The 15198-nt window shown below is 29.6% G+C and overlaps 1 protein-coding gene and 1 long non-coding RNA gene across 2 annotated transcripts; one reads left to right on the top strand and one right to left on the bottom strand.

The window, feature by feature from the left end:
* On the bottom strand, nucleotides 1-1057 carry LOC106370417 (protein FAF-like, chloroplastic). The gene has a single exon (XM_013810425.3). The coding sequence runs from the start codon at nucleotides 834-836 to the stop codon at nucleotides 174-176; it is 663 nt and encodes a 220-aa protein (XP_013665879.2). The 5' UTR covers nucleotides 837-1057; the 3' UTR covers nucleotides 1-173.
* Nucleotides 1058-13004: 11947 nt separating this feature from the next.
* Nucleotides 13005-14718, top strand: LOC125579223. Its single transcript, XR_007317219.1, has 3 exons — nucleotides 13005-13207; nucleotides 13328-13526; nucleotides 14376-14718. It is a non-coding gene; the product is annotated as an uncharacterized LOC125579223 (long non-coding RNA).
* Nucleotides 14719-15198: the final 480 nt, after the last annotated feature.

The following is a 15198-nucleotide window of genomic DNA, read 5'->3' as shown; positions in this document are numbered from 1 at the left end:
TAATCTTTAAAAAGGAATATTCGACCTTGGCACTGGTAACATTATAGAACGGCATAGTTAAGCGATAAAAGCTTAAGTTTAGTTAAGTACAAAACTCGCATAACAAAGGTTTTTAACATTTGTACGTTTATTACTGTCACTGATCTTGTGTAATAGGGAGTTAAGGATACAAATCAGACCGGTTTATCTTTCTTCTCATCTTCATCCTCATCGGATTGAACCAGCTTCAATTTGAGTCTACCGTCTTCACGGCTGGCTCGAAGAAATTCTCTCCTCGGAATCCTAACTTCTTCCAACACAAGCCTCCCTTCTTCTCTATACGTCTTGAAGCTCATCCTCGTCATCGCCGGCGGATACTCTTTCCGTTCCTTTTCCTGTGGTCCACACTCCTCATCGTTGCTTCCGTTTTCTTCTTTACCCTTTACTTCAATCTCATCTTCTCCGTTACCGTCACAGTTGACTTTTCCATCTTCCAAGTCGTAATAACTCTCTGACCCTAGACCTTCGGTACACAGCTGCAGACTGCTGTTCTCGGTTGAGGATGATTCCTTGAAGTGGAGCTCACCGAATATCTCTGTAAACGGTGGCGTTTCGTCGTGGTCAGTGACGTGGTACCCTTTGATGGGGATTGGGTTCCAAGGCGAAGAAGAGGAGAGTGTATCAAGAAAAGACTTTGGAGTCTTGTTTTGTATTGGGTTCTCGAATATTTGATGAAAGCTTCTATAGGCTGCCATTGGTGGAGGAAGAAAGAGAAGGAGAGTTTGCTCTCTCTTCTTCGTGTGTATGTGTTTTTTTTTTAGGTTGTAAGAGAGGTAGAGAGGACACGAGATGGGCATGAACGGGAAGATGGTATTGTCAAATATATATTCGTTAGGAGGAACATACTCGAATAAAATGATAAAATATATGTTATATTCTAATGTTCAAATGGAATCGGATTAATTGTTTAACATGTATTACTTTTGTTTTCCATTTAATTTGACGATGGTGATGACTCTGGTCTTTATATTATTCTGTAACACTGAATAATAATGTTGAAATTGAGTTTTGGGTTTTCCTTTAGTAACCGTAATGATTTAATATTTGCTTTAATATAACATAATACATTTTGTTGTGCATGCATTACATTAATTAGATATCTTAATTTTGGTTACGTTTTAGGTTGTTTATATATATGTATAATAACTAGCATTAATTAGGTATCTTAAATCTAATTATTTATACCTCAACAACTATAGTTTTATGTTATGCATAGCATAAACCTATAGAACTTAATACTGATCTATTCTTAAGTGAAATTCATTTTGGTATTTTACTACAAAAATGGCAGAATATTGCAAATGATGGCGTATGACATAGACAGCATGCATGATGCATCTATATGTTGGTTTCATTAAATGTTAACCGCGCTGCTGAAATCACATTTCTAGGAGCTTGTTAAATACTATACTGCATGAACTGATATCATGATACTACATCTCCAATAAATACATTAATATTTTATATATGAAAAATACACAAAGGATGAAGAGAATGGAATAAAGAGGGGCGACCAAGTGGTGCCAATTTTGATGGCTATAATTATCTGGACACAGCCAAATAATTTTATATGGACTAGTATTATTTATATTTTATACTATGGAATCATGCCACCATTCATTTCTCTTTTCAAACTTCTTGATTTGATTTTTCCTTAAAATATCGCATCTTTGTATAAAAATATTTAAATGACTAGAGAACACACATTTTAAAAAACAGAGGATTTCTTATGCATCAACTCTTTTGTTATTTAGGTTTTGATAGAAAAAGAGCGACAATAGGTGAAGTTTAAATTGTAACAACGTGGAAGCTTTCTAGAGATTACAACTTTTTCTGGACAAAAAAATCATTGAACTTCCAATAGTAGCAAACCACGAGATATTGACTCGATGTGATTGGTTGTTTTGTGGGAGCCTCGTGATCCTCAACCACATAATATGATTGCATGATAGTATATTGCTATTCTCTAATAGCCAGGCGTTATGGAGACTCATCACAACATCACCGCATTTTCTAAGTATCCGCAGTGAATGAAAATATCAATAATAGTATCGGTCAACAATAGTTACTTGGTTGTTTCAAGATATTTAATGGTACACGAGCTTGGCAGCTGTGCTAGTTGTGCTAGTAGGTAGGTCTGTTAATGCGGAACGGTCATTCTCGTTAAACCCGTTTCACAATGGGCTGGATATTCTATTTCCTAGTGATTTAAAATATCTAAGCACATATACATGTCTTAACAAGTAAACTGCTTATATATATAATTCATAGTCGAAGTTCTCTGTTTGAACACAAAAACGGAGTTGATGGTATCAAAGTGACTGAAGAAGTATTAACCAAGATGTTTATGTATTATATAGAAAAAAAACTGTGTTACTTCTATTTTTCACTATTAGCTAGGTCGAATGGTGTTTTTAATAGCATTTGTAAAAAAACGCTGGTTGTTATGATATTCGTTAAATATAGTATTTGTTTTGCGGTAATTAAAGAGTTTACTTGAGTATCGAAAAAGCAACTTTATTTGGTCATTATAATTTGTGCGTTCGAATAATTGTTATGAGTTACGTAGTTAATGATAATAATTTTATTTTATTTGTTTTATTATATCATTTAGTCAATTAGTCTGCCTGATTAAATATACGTTGTGATGTGTGACGAACATCCACATAACGGTGGTCCTTGGAGCCCTGTCTGAACCTTTCCACTTGGTCAATGACCACTAACATCTGCCTCGATACCTCATTTATCTATATCTTTATTATATACCCCAACACACATAGACAATAAAGGTTTTGCGAATATTCTTACACGAATAGTTATTAATGTCCACAATATGATTTAATCGTTAGCGATTGACGGATACCCTATCCATTGAGTGATGTCTCCTAGCTAGTTTATACGAAATCGAATAATCCAAATACGTATATGAATAAGCATTTTACTCCTAGTATAAAAGACTTATAACGATTAGAAATATCACTAGACCAAAAGAATCTTTTTGTGAAAATTCAAGAGAATCGATTTGAAAACACTAACAATGTTTTACGAAATTTTAGATTAATAAATTTTAACTTAAACCATATTATTGATAAATGTTACATATTCTGATTCTTGCTGCATTATGTTACTATTTACTACTAACTGCTCGCTCCACTTACTAATTTGCTTGAAAGAAGAACAGCCCGACGTTCGTTGGAAACCATTCAATAAAACTACAATGTAAATATCCTATTTGTGGTGTGAACGAACAACAGTTAAAATATGTTATATGGTCCAGTCATTATTAGCATTATAGCCAAAATTCTTCCATGAAAAAGCTATTATCATAACAGAAACAACAGTTAAATTCTTCCATGAAAAAGCTATTACTTTGTACAAAAATCATAAGAAAAACTAAAACTCACGTAAATTCGAGAAAAGGGGTGCATGTCGTAGTAGCGGCGAACGAAATGGGAGCAGACGTTAAAAGTGCAAGCTGCAGTTATACATTTGAGAAATTTTTTATATCTCGTGTTTTCAGCCTCATCAGTACGTGAAGCTGTTGGTTTATTCGTCGGGAGGCGTTCCTCGAGAACCATAAGTGTGATGATTTACTTCACGGGGGACCCAGCTACTTAGTTGATTTTTTTTTCAAGATTTGATTTTCAATATAGTGCATGATTCTAAAGATGTGTTATCGCTATTCTTTTTATTCAACCATGATATAAAGATTAAAAATTGACAACATCAAGCCAAACCGGTGGCAATTAATCCAAATATGTGGAGAAATACTAATTATTAAATTATTTATAATGAATGATTAAAGATTTAACATTTTTTATATAACTATAAAGCTCAAGCAACGTTGAGTTGACATAGTGGTAAAAGAGTTGTGGCTGTAACTACCGCCACTTGGATTCAATTCATGTTGGGAAAAACCATTTATAATGCTTAGGTTTCTAGCAAAAATGTGAAACCATCTATTTTTTTCATAGCAAAAAAAAAAAACTACAAAGCTTTAGATATGTAAATCTTGTAGACTATTTAATTTTTGATCAATTTTTTTCTATAGATCGACTCTATCCTCAGCGTTATCAAATAAAAAGTGAGTTTAGAGACAGTTAGATATTATATGTTGTGGTTTCGGTCCTACAAAGATTATGGGCTTTGATCCGGAATTTTTTGGTATTCAGAAAAAAATTGTGACTTTAAAAGATCATAAATTTTTAATATGTATATATTTTTATATGATCAAATTAACAAAATGTTAAAGAGGTGTTATATAAGTTTAAACAGAGTGCCGTTGATTCAAAATATCATCACTTATTTATTATTCCTACCAAAGAATAACTTAATCAGTGGTCAGATTTTAGTATTTTGAAGCTTTTTTTTATTGCAAAAGAAGTACATTAAGTACGTATAGTTTTTTATTATAGAATCGTTATTGGAAAAGGCGTATCCAAATACGTGTATACTACTAACTACTAAGTATGCAACTGACGTGCAACTTTCTAGACCCACTAGAAAAAGTCACGACACTATGCAATGTTGAATTCAACTATACCTATATTCTCCTCAACAATATGCTTTTGTCATGCACTTTCTCTTGAGAGTTGCAATGGTCCCTTGGTCCTTCGAATAACCAACTTTTAAACCCTTTCTCAACTATCTAAATTTTTCCTTCAACTATCTAAACTTTTCCTTTGTGCGCTATTCATCAATATTGCAATCTTATTGACTAGTATAGAAAATTTATATCGATATATAGCATATTAATTTGATCCCCATATATGCAATTAATTTGTATTTTTTACGAACAATAGCAAGCCGGATCAAAACGGTTTACAAGTTTGGTTAAGCATTGGTGTTGGACGGTTTAACACAGACGAAGCCAATTTAGAACATTGACAAAAAGAATCGAAACGACATCAACAGAACCACATTAACACATGCAAAACAAGAGTCATCTATGCTTCTTTCTTCACCGCCAAGCTTCAGTACGCTCTGCCCTCGAACCTACACGGCTCAGGTTGATCAATCCTTTTGTGTTACCTACAGGCCACTGAGCCGGAGTAGGCAGAGCCAGCACGCTACTTTTAATCTCTGTTTCCATCTGACCCGAGTCACTCGTCCTGGCATTGTTATCAAGGTTTGTCAACACTTTTCTATGTATCTGACTTATCATCTCTTCTATGTATCAGGCTTATCGTCATCTTCTCTATCAAATTTGTGTGTTGTGTCCGGATGCTATTCATATGAAAGTGTGCTTCTCTAATTAGTAATTACACTCTTCGTAATCGCTCGGGCAGTATTATAACCCAAGCAATCCCACATTCCCATGAAATCCTCTTGTCCCATGCATAGACTTCCCAATTTCAACAGCAGAAAGAAGCCCTCTCCCTGCCAGTGCGAGTCTCTTCTATCCCAGATACTCATACACTTGACTCCCACGCCGGAGTGGAGTCGGAGAAAAAGAGATCGAGGGCCGGAATGTTCTTCGATTTTAGCCGGTATCGTCGTCGCCAGAATGAGACACAGACGACGTCGGCTTACGAGAGAGAGAGAGAGAGAGAGAGAGAGAGAGAGAGAGAGAGAGAGAGAGAGAGGTGGATTTTTGACCAAATTTTTTTTTTTTTTTATTTGGAGATTTTAATATTTTTTTTATTTTAATTCCTTTAATTATTTATTATATTTTAATATTTAAAAATTATTCTGTTAATTGTAATTTTAAATTTATAATTAAAATTTTAAGTCATTGTTGTATTTTTGAAAATAATTAGTCTAATGCGACATAAAATGTAAAGTATATGAAATTAGTCTAACGGGACATATTAATTTTTTTTGTCTAAAAAAACAATTTTTCCAAAATGCTTTTAGATGCGGTTTAAACTGTATTACATTTTTTGTCTTCTAGTGAAATTTTAAAACAAACTAAAACGAATTTTTATTTAAGAAATCAAACTTCAGTATTTTATTGGTTAGACTACGAGAGGTACTAAACCTACTTTCTGTTGCTATGTGATGAATAGTGAATTACATTCGTTTGAAAACTATCAAGACAATTAATTAAATCACTTGATTCCACTACCGAAGGTTGTGCATCTTTTATGCCACCGATCCGATATCACAACACCGATCCATAAAACGAGTCCAGATATCCACATACATTTTAACGGTTAAACAAATACCTAATAACCAGATATTCAGAAACCATATATCTGGATTTGAATTGTGAAATATATCCGGATATATATAATTTTGATATTTGAATCCGTTTCAGCCCTAGTCTCCAGTCATAGTCTCGAGTTACTTTTTAAAATTTCAAATTTACATCATCTCCAACCCAACTTTAAAACACTATTATAGTATAATTTCTACACCAAAACTTCTCCAACCTATAGCAAAAGTCTCACAATTTTAGTGCTACTGATGGTGCGTTACTATTCACAAACACTATTCACTTACTTTTATTAATAAAATATTAACTAAATAAATAGCAGTGGCAAGATAAACACAAAAAAATAGATAAATAATTATATAGTAATTAAATAATTACAGATATTGGAATAGTTTATTTTAGTTTATTATTTTAATATTATTATATTTAAAAATAATAATAATTTATTTTAAAACTTTAGTGTCATACATTTTTGTACAGTATAATTACATAATAATTTTATTTATATATATATATATTAAGTAATAAGAAAATTTCTAACTCAATAGTATAAAAAATCAAAAATACAATTTTGGTGTAGAATTTGGTATTGTGGTTGGAGATGAAAAATTTTGGTGTAGAATTTGATGTTTATAAATCAAATTATAATTTTTTTTATTAATTCTATATGATTTTGTATAATATTATTGAAAAATAAAGTTTTATATAAATATAAACATATTTTATAGATTGGAAAAGGTGTTTCAAAAAAGGAGTGTTCTATTTTATATATATTATTTTATGATTTAGTTGAAATATCATTTGTTAACAACATTTGTTATTATTTTGTAACATTTTTAAGAAATATGAAGCTTTAAAATATAAAATTTAGAGTTTAAAAAAATATTTCAATTATTAATAGTTTCATTTAAGTTATTCTGTAAAATTTTAAATATATATGACAAATATCAACTAAATTTTGATGGAATTGGGTATGTCAAGTCCTTTTCAAATACCTAAACCCGACCCGGATCCGATATGGGCTCGAAAAATTATGAGTATTTTATGGGTATTTTAGGTGATGATTGTTTTGTTAGTTTTTGGATTTTGGTTTCTGGTTCTTGGATTTTGGTTTTTGGTTTTTGGTTTTTAGATTTTAATTTTTAAATTTTGGTTTTTTATTTTGCAGTATATTCTGGTTTTTTTGAAAAGCATGAATGGTTGTTTTAGATTTTGGTTTTTAGTTTTTGGTTTTTGTTTTTAAAATTAAAAAAAATGAAAACATGATTAATAGTAAAATGTCTTTTTGAAAAAAATATAGAATAATATTATTAAATCACACATAAAATTATCTAATAATTAAACAAAATATATTTTTGATTCTTAGTAGTTTTCAACTCATTGTTTTAGAATTTCAATTTAAATGGTAAATAAATTATTTTGTTGATTTTTAGTAAAATTAATAAAATATTACTTATTATAGGAATAATATAAAACATAAAATATCACCCCGTAAAATACATTTATTTATTTTATAAATTATTTTAAAATTATTTATATATTTTTTTAAAAAATATTCCTGAATTAAAATATTATAAATTGATATTTATATTTATATTTTTAAGTGCTATTTGATTCTGGACATATCAAATAGTACACAATTATTAGTTAGTTTATTATTTGAAAGACTAAATAAAATTTGAATATATTTTTATAAATTTGATTAAATTATATTAAATTTATTTAATTTAAATATCATAAAATATTACATTATATATCGACTTTTAGAATAAAATAAATTATAGATTAATAAATATATAATATTTATAATAAAAGAATAATTATTTTACTTTAAGATTTATGGTGTAAAATATGATTAAATTATTGTGGAATTCATTTAAATAAACAAAACTCTAATAGTTTGATATGTAGAGAAGATTATATTCGTGAGTTTGTGTTAGTTTTATAAAAATTGATGTGTTTTTTTATATTAATATAATTAATACTTTGTTCAAAAAAAACAGAAGAAAAAAGTAATCGTGGGATACAAATAGAAACTCATAAAATCTGGATTTTGGTTTTTATGTGAGAAATGGTAAAAGAGTTAGAATCTGGTTTCCCTATAAAATAGGAAATCTATTTTATCAAAATTTTGATTGGAGAAAAAGTAGATTCTAGAAAACAAAAACCAAAATCTAATGTAGAATCTGCAAACAATCAACCTCTTAATTATAGACCTGAATCGACCCGAACCCGACTCGAAAATTTCCAAGTGTCTATTGGATCTTAATATTTAGGACTCGAAAGATCTGGACCCGAAAGAAACCGGTCCCAATCCAATCTGAAAACCCGAACGCTAAGACCTAATAAATCATATGGAATCAATGCGCTATATCTTGATAGGAATTGAATTTCGGTCCGTTTTTGGAATTTTCGAGTTAATCTTCCTACCAAGTTCCATTATATATTTTATAATATGGACCAGTAGCTGTTAAGTGTTAACAACACTTCGGATTTGAATATAATTTGTGCTGCATCTTAAAATTCATGTTGTAACAATCAATCATTCAATCATTTTGGATTCAAACATGTTTTGTAAAATCATACCGGATCAATTCATATATGTATCTTCTATCTCTGATTATATATAAATTGGATTTTTTTTGTTCGAGTTTAGTTCTGATTTGGGTTCTGAATTTTATGTCCATGTCTAGGTAGGACCGTAGGAGTACAGATAATAAATGTAATAATAGTAGAAAAATAAGAAATTGCGGAATTAGGAATTTTGAGTACGATCATTCTTTTCCTAATTAGGAATATTGGAGTATGATACTTTTTCTCCCGTGTTTGGTTTAGTTTGCTTTTCTATCTCATGTAGTAGACTTGTTGTGTTTCTTCCCTTAGTATTTTGAAGTTATCTCTAGTTATTAATGAACACAATATGGACATCTGGCTACTATTAGGGTTCGGTCTGGATATTTTGATTAAAAGTGTACTATTTTCATATTCAGATCAGTTTCAGTTTGGTAAGTTATAGGTTTGAGTATTTTTGGATATAACTGAATATCCTAATTATGCATTAAATATTCAAACCTATATAATATTTACATATTTTGGAATTTTCTCTGTCCAAACTTATATTTGTATTCGAACTAACGTCAATATCCCAAAATAAAATAAAATTCAAATAAACAAAACAAATAAAATATCAACACGAGAGACATGTTTGGGTTTAAGAAAGAAAAAAAAAATATATATATATATATATATTAAGAAAATAGGCTTATGAAAAAGTATGTTTAAAATAAATATTTTATATAATTTTGAATATATTCAGATTAACTTCAAAATATTGGATATTATCCGATCGTGTTCGGTCAACCAAACTCCTATAATTCAATACACATTTAGATATTTATATATATATATATATATATATATTAGATCGAACTTGAGTTTAGGTTTCTTGGATCAGAATCAGATTAAAATTTCGGATCTAGATATTATGCACAATTCTATATACGAGTATCAATATAGCCTATTAACTAGTGCGTTCTTTTATTTTCTATTTTTATGATTTTTATTGGTCAGATATCAACATGATTAATAACTAAAACATTCGATATTTGTGTCACAATTTTATTATGAACGTGTATTTTTTTTTAATTTTTATTACTGCATAATAAACTTGTTTCTTTTAGAGCATCTCCAAAAAAAAAACTCTTTTTGAAGTTTTCAAAATTCTATATTTGAAGTTCAATAGTGTTTTTCTCCAAAAGTAAAACTTCAAACCTAACTTCAAAATTTTTTTGTATTTTATACTATGGCCTTATATTTGTCATAATTAATTTAAATTCATAAAACTTTTTTAAATTTCTAGCCCATATATAAAACATTACAACAATATTAATTAATAAATTTTACATTAAAATATAAAGTTTTAAATAAAAATACATAATTAATATTATACTTCAAGCAAAATATCATTTTATTCCATAAAATTATTTGTGTAATGCGTATATGAGCAACTAGTGAATTTTGAGTAAAATATGTTTTTTTATTTTTAATCTGTATATTAGGAGATAAAAATTATTAAAATCAGGTTATATTTTCAGTCATTAGACGAAACATGCTCATATAGACTATGTAAACCAAACATGTAGCTCCGCATCTATATGGACTACAAACAACGGCTGCTTTCTGGCACTACGTGAAATCATGTGATATTAGTACTTGTATGAACATTAGATTTGAGTAAGAAAGTAAAATAAGAAAATAAAATATTGTTAAAAGACTTAACTTCTATCGATGATATTAATATTCATGAACATTTGCTATGAAAAAGAAAGAATCGTATGAAAAAGACAATAAAAACAACAACCATCTTATGTTACATAAAATTTGTTTTGGACAATATTTTGGAGATTGTGGAGGCTACATGAATATTAGTGTTGTTGTAATATTTAAATTTGAGTAATAGTTATGTCTTCATGTATTTTTAAATTCTTTTTCTTGCTAAGTTTCTTTTGTATATTGTTGTTGTCTAAATATAGTTTTAAAATATTTTAAAATTTTATTTAATTTTTATGTGTAAAACTTAAAGTATAAAGTTTTTTAAAAAATATTTATGAAATATAAAATTTTAATGATTAAAACAAAAATATGTTTAAGAATCATAAATATGATATGTAATTGTACGGACTAAACTGCAAACAAAAATATAAAAATTCAAATTTGAATTTTTGATTAGTGAAATTTAAAATATGAAGTTTCAGTATTTGAAACTCTAAAGTTGAAGTTTTAAAATTTATTTTTGGAGAACAAAAAAACTTCATATTTGAAATTATAAAATATTTTTTTGGAAATGCTCTTACAACGGTGGTATTTTAGGCACCGGTACATTTAACTTTGATTGCAGTGGGACAAAAAGTTTATCTATGAAATTATATTTTGAAAAAGAGTAATTATGTAGGTAGTGGTCGGTTGCCGGCCTCTGAGTAAGCCATTAGCTTACCCGCCGATGTACTTCGAATGAATTTTTTTCTTTTTTGAAAAAACTTAAAAGAGCATTTTTTGACAAAGGACTAAAAATTTAAAATTCTATACAAATTAGTTACAATGTTAATTTTAATCTCCACGTTATTACGGAAGGAAATCGAGTATTTCTCTACTCAGGACCGGCTCACAAAGAAGGTTAAGCGGTGCAACCGTTCCGGGCACAAACCCGTGTCCCCCCGTATAGTAATAATTAAGGTACCCAATTTTTATATACATCTATATTTTTATATATAAAAAAATATAAATATAATAAATAAAATTGAAAAGGATCCAAAATTATTGATATATATATATATATAGTTTTATTTTCAATACAATATACAAAATATTACTAATTAAATTTTAAAAATATTTTAAACATTATATGCATATAAATTTTAAAAGTAAAAAAAAAATTTGTCCTGTGGCCCCCAAGGAGCCGGCCCTGTCTCTACTTCCATATGAAAATGAGATGAGGTATATTAATGTTAATTTTAGTATATTTTTGAAAAATGTAAAATTTAAATATATTAGTTTCTTTTCAACGAAAAAAATTGTGTATATTAGAGTTTCGTTCAACGCAAATTTTGAAACTTTTTTTTTTATCATAAAGGAAAAAGAAAATAAAGGAGAGTGAGGGTGGTGATATCTTCAATAACAAACTTTAAAATCTTATAAAACGCATATACCACTTTCATCTTTGTAATTGATTCAGCTTTTTTCTATTTAGTTTTTTATTTAGCTATATTGAATATAGTGCTAGTGCTATATATATTGGTGAAATACTCTAAATGGATTCTCGCTGTTGTCTTACAAGTATAAAATACATTTTTCTTGAAAGTATATATTAAAACTTATGGGCTTTTTATTATTATTTTGAAATTTCATTAGTGCCTCACATAAAAATGTTTTTAGATCCGGTTTAAACTGTATTACTTTTTTTTTGTTTTCTATTAAAATTTTCAAACAAACTAAAACGAATTTTTATTTAAGAAATCAAATTTCAGTATTTTATTGGTGGCTAGTAGAGGTACTAAACCTACTTTCTGTTGCTATGTGATGGATAGTGAATTACATTCGTTTGAAAATTATCAAGACATTTATTTAAATCACTTGATTCCGGTAGAATTACGGATTCTGATCTGCCAAAAAAGAATGTGCTGATCGACATCATAATTAAGAGGTTGGTCTTTCCTCTACCGAAGGTTGTACATCATTTATGCCACCGATCCGACATCACAACACCGATCCATAAAACGAGTCCGGATATCCACAGTTTAAACGAATACCTAATCTATAGTATTATTTGCCAAGTAAGTTTTTGGAATCGAGCTCTCACATTAAAAGTTAGAATGGTTATATAATCTTGTTTATATCTTTAATGAATAAAATGTATAACTAAATTAAAAAATAAAAACGAAATTTTAATTTATTTGATTAGATAATTGATTAAAATTAATAATAGTAAGAATATCCGAAATCTGAAAATAGAATTTTAAAAAGAGATAATTTATGTATATATTGTGTTGTTATGTGAAAAAGTCTTTTAGTAAAAAGTTAAAAACATGAATTATATAACTAAATATTAATCAAATAAAATTTTAAGTTCTGTCCGATGAAATTATACTATAAGACCATCCGCAACGGCAGTCCAAGACGAATCCTTAGCCCAAATCCTTAGCCCAAATAGAATATAATATTAATAATTGGGCTAAGATTATGACGGATCAGTCCGTAAATAAGAGATAGAAGGATCAAGTCCTTGTGCACGTGGCGTCTAATGGTTGGCTCGGTGAACTATTGTGTTTGGTTTTGTTAAAAAAAAAATTTGCGATTGAAGGGGAGAAAAAAAAAATCAGAGCTTGAGACGAAAAGGCAAATCATTCGCCAAATTCTCCTTGACTGTCCCCGTCGTCTCCGCTCATCTCTGCCGCGACTCCGTCACCGGCAAATCACTGCGTTACGCTTACGTCAACTTCGATTCCGCCATCACCGGTACAAAAAACAAATTCAATCTCTGTATTGATTCGATCATCTCTAGTTTAGGTTTTCTTGCGATTGATGATGAATCGCTTTTCTTACAAGTTTTTTTTGATCGTGAAACTCAACCTTAAGAGACCAGAGAGAACATTAGCCTAGAGAGAGCTCGCTCGTGTCTGAAAGAACATCAAACCTCGTATCAAAAAAGGAAAATGGCATTGAAGCTTAACCCTTTGGCATCTCAGCCTTACAAACTCGCTTCCTCGGCTCGTCTGCCAATTTCTACTTTCAGATCTCCCAAGTTCCTCTGCCTCGCTCTCAGCTCCAGCACTAAGTCTGTCTCTTTCTCTCTCTATCCTCTTGTTTCATTTGCAAAGTATCTGCTTTTACCGATTGTGTTTCTGGGTTTAGTTTGTTTGTTCGGTTATGGATCTATGTTCTGTCGATGTTAGCTCAATCAAAGGATTTGCCTTAATCTGGGGTCTAGTGATTACTGATGGGGGCCATCCTCTGTTATTCTCTGTCTCATGCCAATGCTTCTTTCTTGAATCTGATTACACGATTCAGATGACAACATCGTAACATTCTAGATTCATTCACGTTTACAGTTTCTCTGAGATTGATTGCTCCAATGTATATAGAATCTTTTGCCTTTAGTATCATAACTATTCTGCATCATAACACTTTCTATTATCTTCTTATGTTTTTATTTTATAGTTTTTTTTGTTATATAAAATTCAGTCTTTTGATGTTTATTTTACAGTTCTTTTCTGGTTTATATTTCACGATGAAGTGAATGTTCACTTGTTACTTATTCATTTGATAAGTTTTTTTTCTTTTTCTTTTGAGCATTGAGAGGAGCGTTCTTGAACATATCAGTTTTATGTTTGTTTTCTTTCTTGAAAGACATTACGTTGGATGTTATAGAGAGAAGACATGCATGCGTACTTCGTGGCCTCTCTCTAATAGTTCCGTCCAAAACTTTCACTCTTTTTATCTTGTCTCTATTTGATTTTGTCTCTCTAGCACCTTTCACTCCCTGCAAGTTTTTGTTTGTTTGTTTGCGTCACATTGCCAAGTGAACATTGAACTGCATAACATCTCGCGTCTTACATTTAAGGAGTTCTAGATGTTTATTGGTCTACTAATTATCGAATTGTTTCTCCATTCTTTTGGTAATTAGGATCGAAGAAGTTGTTTGTTGGAAGGGCTTTGAGAAAAGCTGAAAGGATGGAGATGCTGAAACAGAAGCACAAAGACAATTTTGTTGTCAAGTTTAATGTTGGTTGGTTTAATCTGTACGTGAAGAACTTGAGTGACGCAATCAACGAAACAAGGCTGCTAGAGATATTTGGAAGCTATGGGAAGATAGTCTCAGCAAAAGTGATGCATGATAAAAATGGCAAAAGTAAAGGATTCAATTTCAATTTTAAAAAAAAATTAATATTTTTTTTTAAGGACTCCATCTTCAAAAACACCATTAGACAACCTGTTTTGATTTAAATCTTTAACTATTCAAACAAAAACCAAAAAAAAAAAATATTACTAAAATATTCCTAAGGATTCATTGGTGAACCTCACCATTGCATATGCTCTAAGAGCACGTTTATAGGCATCTCTTAGATTAAGATCTTAGCTTATTTTGACTAAAAAAAGAAACAAAACAGCCACTAAAGTAAAATGTGTCTTTTAATTAAGCACATAAAGACACGACTCTTATGCCTACGTGTCATGATAGAATTGGAGAGAGGAAAAATGTTGTCTTTTGTTTCGTCTCTTTTCCTTCTTTATTTCTTTCTTCTCTCTTTCCTAGTCAACGAAAATAGTGATATTTTTAGGAGTTAAAAATATACTAAGAACTTTAAATGAGTTTTACCAATAAACATGCTCTAAGGTTCATGAAAACCTTTTCCATGAAAACCTTTTCCATGAAATTCCGAATTCTTTTTAATTTTAAGTTCCGTCCGATGAAATTTTCCCGTCGTGGCATTTATGAGAATTCGGAT

Source organism: Brassica napus, chromosome A10 (assembly GCF_020379485.1).
Source record: "Brassica napus cultivar Da-Ae chromosome A10, Da-Ae, whole genome shotgun sequence".
In the NCBI taxonomy this organism is placed as follows: domain Eukaryota; kingdom Viridiplantae; phylum Streptophyta; class Magnoliopsida; order Brassicales; family Brassicaceae; genus Brassica; species Brassica napus.
The sequence above is the reverse complement of the archived record's forward strand: the minus strand, read 5'-3'. Positions and strand labels throughout refer to the sequence as shown.

Excerpts from the sequence above, each read along its gene's own strand:
- LOC106370417 (XM_013810425.3), bottom strand. The coding sequence starts at position 836 with ATGCCCATCTCGTGTCCTCTCTACCTCTCTTACAACCTAAAAAAAAAA.